This window comes from Ctenocephalides felis, unplaced genomic scaffold, assembly GCF_003426905.1.
Source record: "Ctenocephalides felis isolate EL2017-DRISC unplaced genomic scaffold, ASM342690v1 CF-g0.4_SCAFFOLD_00845, whole genome shotgun sequence".
In the NCBI taxonomy this organism is placed as follows: Eukaryota; Metazoa; Arthropoda; class Insecta; order Siphonaptera; family Pulicidae; genus Ctenocephalides; species Ctenocephalides felis.
Genome location: NW_020536999.1, coordinates 54,582,034 through 54,592,454, shown reverse-complemented (window position 1 = coordinate 54,592,454; position 10,421 = coordinate 54,582,034). Strand labels below are relative to the sequence as shown.

At 29.3% G+C, this 10,421-nt stretch overlaps 1 protein-coding gene across 1 annotated transcript in view; it reads right to left on the bottom strand.

Moving 5' to 3' along the window:
* Positions 1-226: 226 nt before the first annotated feature.
* LOC113364217 (phosphoserine phosphatase-like) overlaps positions 227-10,421 on the bottom strand; it is a 16,555-nt gene continuing 6,360 nt past the window's right edge. The window contains 6 exon segments of the mRNA XM_026606709.1: positions 227-777; positions 1,275-1,430; positions 4,465-4,578; positions 4,581-4,609; positions 5,382-5,516; positions 6,478-6,636. Of these exon segments, the coding sequence (XP_026462494.1) occupies positions 695-777; positions 1,275-1,430; positions 4,465-4,578; positions 4,581-4,609; positions 5,382-5,516; positions 6,478-6,636 (676 nt within the window). The 3' untranslated portion in view covers positions 227-694.

Sequence of the window (10,421 nt, the reverse complement as noted above, 5' to 3'; positions counted from 1 at the left end):
AGACACACCTCTCAGTCTTTCCGGATAAGTAAGAGACCACGTCTTAGAAAAAACTGTCACTGCCAGAAAAGCAAATCCAACTGGAGCATGTAAAGCAAGCTCTCCAAAGGGAAAACGAAGCAAAACTATATATATTTGTGATTGCTATACCGCTTGTCATACAAAAAAAAAATTGAAAGTTTAATATAAAATAAAATTTATAAAAGTTTATTTTTATTGTTTTACTTCTACATCCAATCGCGAAATAATAACCGGTGACATAAAATAAACTTTCAGTAAAATTGCCGGTCAACAATTTAAGACTTAACAAAATTTTCTTCGAATATGCTGTTTCTGCTCCATGCACATACATATATGTGTTTATATACATATGTGTAAATGGTATTTAATTATTTTATGAGTCATTAATAATTCAAGTATATAACTTTACTTGTTAATTAAAATATAATAAAATTGATTTACTTCACAACAAATAAGCCAATAAACAAAATTCTAACGATACAAATTCAGTATTTACATTTGCCAGCAATTTCAATATCTAACAAACAACATAAATATTTTCATAAACTTTATACAAATTTAGTTTAATTTCAAAATTAGTGTAGTTTAACTACATATCCCATTTTGATGCTTTTCTAAAGCAGTATAAATAAATTATATATTCAATTAAGGATTGAAATACTGATTCTTAACGTTACAACTGCAGTTCTTGAAAATCTGTTATATAGTACTGTGCTTTTGATTTGACTTCTTCTCGAACAATATTTCCGCCAAAACCTAAAAAAATATTTATAATTAAATCATTACATATATTTTATATAGCTAATATATTATGCCGATTGATTATATTTTGGGAATTAAAAGAATTTAATTTATAAAATTAATGATTCTAGTGTTATAAATTAGATATAGATCGTTATTGAATCTGTAGCTGTTAGATTTCAAACACTTTGGTTGTTTGGATATTGGGACCGATATATTCTAAATGATTTGTAAATAACTTAAATCAACCAAATTGTTCTAGCAGAAATCGTAGTAAATAATCCATCCAATTACAATGAATTAATTATTACAAATTCTGTAATTTTGATTATTTTTTTATTGATTTATAAGCTATTGTTACATGGATACATATTGCTATCCATATTTCCAAGTAAAAACCGATGTCACTACTGCTTGACATCAAGCTGGCCGAGATTGGGATCAAACCCGGAATTAGTGAATTGATCATAAAGATCAAAAACAAATTCAAGATGCTATTCTTGATTACTTACCTATGAAGGTATCAGCCTGTGCTTCTAAATCTGTAGCACCGTCACCAATCATTGCAATGTGTCTGTAACCCTTTTGCTGCCGCAGCAACGCTAGAACTTGCCCCTTGCCGCCAGACCGAGATGTCGGTTGAGTTGCATCAAATCCAGCGTAATCTCCTAGAATTTATTTTATCATTGAATACAGTGCTATTAAATTCACATATGGTAATAATAAAAACATGAGATTTATTATTGTAGAATTCCTTGGGATCAATAAACTTTTAGTGAAATTGAATAGGAATAATTAACATACAAAGGTAAAATTTGAACAAGTAAGATCATATATTCATATTTATCAATATTAAGGTAGTATTTGAGAAATTTTTTATATTAACCCTTTCCACTCGGATGCCGCTCCGGCGGCAAAATTCATATAAATCTCGGAATTAGCGAGTGTAAAGGTTGAAGTTAGTTTTGTTATAAAATTGGTTGTGTGATCAAAGAAGATTCGTATTAGAATTTAAATGTTTAATGCATTAAAATATTTTCATACGTTTGTAAGTTAAGTTATAATAAAAACTAAGAAAAATAAATAATTTAATCTATGTAAGAAAATTATTGGCGTTATCTGAATTGAATTCCTTGGCTAAAACAATGTTGATACTATTTCTAATTCCACATTTTCTAAAGTGAATTAAGTTTAATTTATACAAATTAAATGTCTATTGAAAATTGCTACAAAACTACACAGAATCCTCTTCGACGATAGCAAACGTCTTATTTTAATATTTAATAATTTGGCTATTTTTTGAGAAAATTAAACTATGATCATTGTTGATAATCATGATAAATATGAAGTTTTCCTATTCTTTCTAATAATAGAACTAATACTGAACACCACTTCCTCAATCCAGCAATGGAAAGGCAAACAATAGTGATTAAGCACTATAAAAATCATCTTTCATCTATTTATTTTGATAAGAGCAATAGTTTAAGCTAACTATACTGGTTATTGTGCCGATTTCGAAACTGGATAAAACTAGTTTGGAGCCGTAATCAAGTCATAGTTCATATTTCTATGATAGGCCAATGACATTATGAATATTTATTTATGTAACAATTCAATAAAATATAGACTATTATTTGGTTTTACATGTAAAAAATGAAATAAAACACATTTTTAAGAGAGCACTCATTGATTGTGAGTTATATGTATATAGAACATTGATAAAAAATAATTAAGATTAGTGTGTAACGTTGTATATTTTCTAATATTAAGTCTAAAAGCATAAATTAGGTCAGTATTAATGATATTCTTAGCAACAAATGTTGATATATTTCATACTTCCCGAAGGGTAAGTTATAGTAATCGCAAAAAAATCGAAAATGAAAATTTTGATATATCTTTACGTTTCAAAGGTTTCTGAATATTTTGGCATACCTTAAAAATGGATGTATGTGTGTGTGTGTGTGCGGATACAAATTTTCATCGACGATTTCGGGAACACCGATCAACCGATTTGAATAATTCAAAAAACATTCGATTCGTATTGATAAGGAGGCGAAAGCAGGTCTAACCGTTCCGAAGATACGGGGCAAAAAGTGCCCAAAACAATAACTCAGTTTTTAAGAGAACGGAGCGTCCGATTTTAATAATTCAAAAAACATTTTATTTGCATTGACAAGTTGAAGAACTGATTTTTTTGGATGGCAGGTCTAACAGTCTAACATGAACTCTCAATAAAAATAAGTTCAAATATGCCATTTGACGGTCAAAAATGTTTATTGGGCATATGTACATAAAATTATCAGATATTTTATAGAGATTTTAATAATGTGTACACATGTATTGTTTTTTTTTTGGGTTTCGTACCAAGATTTTTTATTACGGTACGGAAGTTCCAGCAATTTGCCTTAAGGCACGATGCCATGCACCCCACTAGTTTATAAATTGAATCAGAACATCTGAACTTAACAGTTATAATGACGCTCTTTTATTTAATGTATTTTTATTATTAGAATTTAATCTGATTTGCAATTCCGGAGAAAGGCTATTTTCACTTCAAAATATATTTTTGATTTATGTTTTCAAGTAAAAGTGGATATCACTACTGCTTGGTATCAGGTTGTCCCTAACACGTGAGTAAAACTAGTATAAAATACGATTTTTTAAAAGTATGTCTTAAAATATTTTAAATGTTTTAAAATATGTTGAAAACATGAGCTTCTGATCAAAATATTCCACACATTTCAATGCGATACATAAAGTTTTATTTTTTTTCTTGGACAACGCAAAAATGATTGACCTATCCTAGTGGTTCCCCTTTTTCTAGTTTTGATATTTTTTAACTTTTAGCATCAATGCCTAGAAGGTCTGTCATTTTTATAAAAAGTAACAATTATCAAATAACAAATATTACTGAAAACTTTTTTACATTTATTTTATATGGCTCTTCGGTGAATTAGTAGTTAGAGCTATTGGCTTTCAAACAAAAGTTTGATATCCGCCTCGACCAGACTGATATCAGGCAGTAGTGATATCGGTTTTCACGCGAAAATAGCAATATATAGCAATATGTTTGCAAGTGAAAATAGCCCTTACATATCATTACTGCCTTGAATAAAAATTCATCAAACAGGGATAGACCAGCCTGGGTAGATTTCTATAAAGCCATTTGGAGGTCTGATTGCTATTATATATATACAAATACATATATAAAAATATAGGTTTGATTTGAATACCGATAAAAGAAACTTTGGGCATAATTGTCCATTTACATTTGCAAGTACAACTTAAAATTTTCCATCAACGAAATGTTGTTTTTTACTACTACACTAGTTTTTACACCAATCGTTCGATTCTGCATGATTTATTAATAGGTCGTAATCGCATAAAAGATTACCATGTCAGGATTAGCAAACACATTGCGAAAATTGTTATTTTGAGAGCATTTGCGTACATCAGGCCGAAGCAAATATCGATTCGAGATTCATATCAGCGCTGTTACCAACTAATGCTTTTTTAATATATTTATCAGATCGAATAATAGTTATCGGCTCGTTATCGAGTTGTAATAAACTTATAATGCATTGTTATCTAAATAATGGAAATATGTGTATGTATATATACATATATGTGTATATATAAGTATACATTTAGTGCAGCGCGTGTATGATAGAATTAAAATATTATTAAATATGTTTTACATACCGTTATAATAGAATATGATTCTATTGGCAAATATATTTTCATATGGAATTCCTAATTCTTTGGCCACAGGTTCTATGAGTGATCGGAAGCCTCCACTCACCAAATATACTGGTATTCTTTCCGATGTAAGGATGCAATTAAGTTTCTGAAATTTCATTTAACTTAATAATTTATATTTAAATTTTTGAGAGAGCATTTTAATCAACTAGTTTTGTAACGGTGAACGTATCAAATTAGATTATTAGAATACATCATATATTTTTATTCTTATACTTAAAAAGCTATTGACCACGTAATAACTATCATCTAAGAACAAATTAGAAATTGGAAAACATTTATTAATACTTTCATTATTTTTTAAATTGAATATAATAAAATAAGATTTTTATAATTGTTTATTGTTACTTTCAATAATTTTTAAATTGAATATAATAAAATAGGATTTTTATAATTGCTTCTAGTACAGGTATAAACTATTCATATGATAAATAGTAATAATTAAAATATTTAAAAACGCAAGAAATTTAGGCATTTTGTAATAACATCAACTAAAGAGTATGGACATGTTTCCATACAGAATCGGCCACCCTAATATTTAAATTTTTTTGATGCCATTTTATAGGTCTTTTCGAAAAAAAGACTATATACGAATTTTCAACTTTCTAGCTCATTATTTGGCCGAGATATTATTGAAAATATGTGAAAATATCACATTTTGGCATATGAAAAATTATTTCCCCATGGAAAATGAAAATTTGTATATAGTTTTTTTCGGAAAATCCTATAAAGTGGCATCAAAATAATTTAAATATCAGGGTGAGGCTCATTCTGTATGAAAATACTCCCATACACTCTTTCAGTTTGATGTTACAAAAAAAAGCAAATACTGTGATAAGAAATAAAATAGATGTACTTACTTTATTCCAGGTGTGAGTGTTGATGGATGATCTTTGATGAAGTCTGAAATATTCTGTTGTGAAGGTCTGATTATATCTAATCGTTTTGTGAGAGCTTCTTGGAAGGACATGCTGCCTTTCATTGCTTCTTTGGTTCTGCAAATTTGAATTAATAAAAATAAGAACATATTCTATATTACATATCACAATATGTAATATAGAATGCTACATATTTTATTAATGTGGTATATTTTCTCCAATAAAGTAAGTAATAATATAATTTTGAAGTTACCTGTATGAGAAACTTAATGCTATTAAATTCAATGCATAAGTCGTATTTGAAATTTGTTGAACTTGGGATATTATTAGGACTAACAATAATTTTTTATTAAAGGACTTTATTATTTGACATATCTCGTCATATATTATAAACTTTTCCGAGACTTTTATCAAAGGCAATCGTGTCGTTTATCAAAGGCAAATTTCTTGAACAAATCAATCAAATCAATATCAAAGTTTTGAACTTTAAAAGCCCTTTTGAGGGAGTTTAATATTAATCGATGATTTTTTTATAAATAATTTAAATTAATAATAAATAAATACTTAATAAAATTAAATATAATCAATAAGTAATGAAAATACTAAGTAGTTTTTTTCTATCTTTTTCCATAGCATTTTCGAAAAAGAAAAGTTATATAATTACTACATATAAAAATATAAATATAATATGTTTTTGCTTAACATGCTTTATTTAGAGATATTATTAGAGACTTTTATTATGATTATGTTATTGAATCAATTCACCATATCAATCAATTTACCATAATATGAATATATATAATGAGTAGGCATATCAAATAAGTTATTTAAACATCTGCGATGTAGTTCAGTTGCAGTAAAAAAAGAAAATTATCTAGGAAAAGGAGAAAGAAGTATGAGAAGTACAATGAAAAGAGTATAAGGATAGGAGCAAGGAGTATAAAAATATACTTATAAATTATGTATGTAATAAGAATTATAGGTGTGGAGATAATTAGAATAAGCATACTTTTTTATTAAGAAGAAATCACTTGACTAAAAGTGAAAAACTCTGATAATAATAATGAATTTTTCTTACAATTTGGCAACTTCTCCACCTTTGCCCAGGTACCGGGACAGTTCATCGATGCCTTCCTCCCTGATGACGGTGGAGTCAACGTCGAAGCAAACGGCATCGGCCGCAGACAGAGCGCTCGCCGCCTCGCAGGACATCACAGATATACCGAAAACGGTCAATCTGGATAAAAAATTATTAGTATTTATTATGAAATTTATGAAATTTTGATTGTTGGTGTCCAAGATAATTGTATGTATAGTTTATGCTTGAATTTCCATTTGTTCTATAATTAACTTTCCATTTGCCCTTTCCATTTGTCCAGTGTTATATAACAAATAGTTCAGTCATGCAAGCTTAAGTTAGGTAAGAATCTCAAAAATCAAGATACCCAGCTGTGAGTCTGCAAATGTGGTGTCAAAACCATATGTAGGTTTTGAGACAAATTCAGGGTGTCAATATACAAGTATTTACAGACTTGCAGCTCAGTATCTCGAATTCTGAGGTGAATTTACTATAATGACTGGACTATAACAATATATTAACAAACGAAGAGGAAAACTATTGTGTGACGATTTGGCCACTCTGCATTAGTTAGTCGTTAGAAATTCATTATCGGCATTTTTTATTATAATGAAATAAAGAAGAATCACTTGACTCTAATAGTAATGACGATAATAATGCATTTTGCTTACAATTGCCGAGAGCAGTCATTTTGACTGTTTTTCATTTTAAATAAAAAAAAACTGTGCATATGATATTGCACACCTTCTTGAAATTTTGGGACTTTTATATAACATATAAATGCCTAGAAAAATCATAATAGTTGCATTGCTACTCACTCCTTTGATTTTTAATATTTTTACGTGTTATGCCTACATTGACGAAATGCAGTCATTTTGACTTTATTGTATTGAGAATTGTTATCGCGCGTCCTTCATCTCGAATACATTATAAATATTCCCTACATGGGAAGAACAGAGAATTTGGGTAAGTTTGGACTTTGGACCAACTTTTTTAGGCAGTGACTTGCACTGTAACACGTTGTTCAACTGATTTCCTACATGTTGTTTATTGAAGACTTATCCTGATGTTTCATGAGAGGCAACCCATTGGTTTACCATTTTCCTATGTGTGGGGTTTTATATTAGCTCTTATGTCTAAAAGTTATCATATAAATAAATGTTGCAGCTACGCCGACGAAAAGCGATTTCTACTTGAAATATTGAGATATATAACTTCTAGTCGAAATTTGACTAGAATCAAAGGGGCCCGACATCAAAGCTGCCTGAAGTCGGGCTTTGTCCGTAGTGAGAATCGAACCAGCGAACTCGGGACTGGTTAATAGATATCAAGACATTTGTTGCTAAAATATTTATTCCAAAGATGAATGAAACTTTAATTTTTAACTCTCGTGATACTTACGGACCGATTCTGCCACATAACAGAAAATGTTATGGCAAGGCCATGTTATGAAGAACTTTGCATACTAATATTGACAAAAGTAATGCGGTTGGTGTATAGCCAGGTGAGTTTCTCAGGTTGTCTGATAGTAAACATAGCCTAGATGCCGCACAAATTTCAAAAAAACGATCTTAGAACACAGGGTCTTTCTGACTCAGCAGTTTATGTGTAAAACGCCTGAATACACAGCAAATACCTGACATTTTGACAGTATTGAGTATGATTCATTAGTATAATGTATAGAAGTCGGAGCGTAACATGGCATTGCCATAACATTTTTCTGTTATGCGGTAGAATCGGTCCCTGTTATTTAACTGTTAGTTGATAGTTATTTGTGTTTTACGGGCACTATTAGAAAATTGTGAATCGATAAAGAACTAAGATACATTAAATTGTAAGTTACGACATATAAATTACATAATATTATGGGCGGAGTATTGTTGCATCATGTACCGATACTTCTCCTATAATTAGTATTTTGTTCGTTTAATATTATATTCATCATATTCTTACACGAACTATTAAGCCATGGTTTGAGGAATCTAAAGTTTAGTTCGGATTTCGTATGGGGCATTTAATGTTATTGAAAACATATTGTTTAAAATAAAGTATGGATTAAAAATATGTTTAAAGTGTAAGCTTCTGAATAAAATATTCCATACGGTCGAATGCGATACATGAAGTTTTGATTTTTTTCTTGGGCAACGCAATGATTGACCATGGTTGATCTTTTTCTAATTATGATTTTTTTTTAATTTTTAGTATCAACGCCTGGAAGGTCTATTATCACTTGAAAAAACATATTTTTATAAACATATCGAATTGCAATCAGAAAAAATTATATCCTATAAGCCATTAGGATATGAATTTGATCCTTATTTTACACCAGGAATCAAATATGGCGCTGTTGTAGAAGATTTCCAGTGAGACTTCTACTTCCTTATATGAGATCTATAGGATGGTAATAATATTTTTGATCTATATTTTCAATTGATATGAAAAAACACTGCTGATTTAATATCAGGTTGTACTTAACCAGGGATTGAGATTCAAAACTTAACCAATAAGAGATTAAAAACGCGACATGTTAAAATAATGAATTAAAATTGCTATAGCATGAAATTATTGAAATATTAGAAGAATTGTAATTTTAGTGTATACTTATTGATTGTATGATATGAGTGTATTCTATAAGGCAACCCTGTGGTCATTTTCTAATCATGAAATTTCTTTCTCAATATAGCACCAATGGCAATCAAAACAATTTTATTCTATAAGCCATTTCGATATAATTTGATCCCATTTCATATCAGGGATCAAATATGGCGTAGAGGAAATCTCCAGTGAGATACTTCTAGTTCCTTATATGAGATCTATAGGTGGAAAACATATTTTGATCTATATTTCAATTAATTTGAATAACACTGCTAATTCGATATCAGGTTGTACTTAACCATGGATTTGAATTCGGAATCTTGCGAAGAAGGCCGAAGACCGAAGTTTTTCAGTTGCGCCACGTACTTCCTAATTTTTCAAAACTATTGGAATTTAATTTGGTCAAAGTTATTGGAGTATTTAAAAAAAAATAAAAAGTATGTATAGCATGAAATATTGCGACTATTATGTAATTTTAGTATATATCTACTTATTGATTGCATGATATGAGTGTACTATACAGTTGTCAATTGAATCATATAGCGACCTAGACTGGTAGGTCAGTGATACAACCATATGATGTTGAAAGCGAACATTGCCTCGACACTAAAAAACACAAATGCAACAGATTGCATTATAATTTACATATCAAACAGGCGATTAAATAGATTAATACTAGATTTGAACTGGATTTAACCGGATTTCGAATTAATTTCTATCTAAATTATGCAGAAATGTATGAGTATGGCAATGTATTGATTATTATATATGGGATGTAAAATATCATATGTGTGCGGTTAGAAAGTGCCTTCACCGATGGATTTCCGTACTTCTATGTTATTTCACAATTTGCAACTGCAATGCATAATAGTTTAGAGCAAAGTAATAGAATATTCAGAAGTCACTTGGAACAATTGATAAAACTCATTTGAATGCGTGGTTCCATTAATATGAATTTATTTCAGATTTTATTTTTCCAAGTAAAAATTTCTCTCTCGGGCTGGTTGATGAAAACTAATAACCTGAGGTGTGTAAAAATATGATCATAACTAAGAAGGATAACCCTTGGATTAAGTTCTAATAGCCATTTGAAAGAACCAAAAAAGTTACTGAAGGTCTTCATAAAGTATGTAGATAAAGTAGCAGAAGAAAAAATATATTTTTAAATTAGAATCTTAACCCACTAGAGTAACCACCATCATGTCATGTATGTAGAACTTCAGTACTATTACTGGAATTCTAATAACCAGCACAATTTTTTTTTATTCATTCATATTATATAACAATCAGAATAATTTACATAATACTCATGAGTTATATGGCTAAATTACAAACAATAATAATAATCA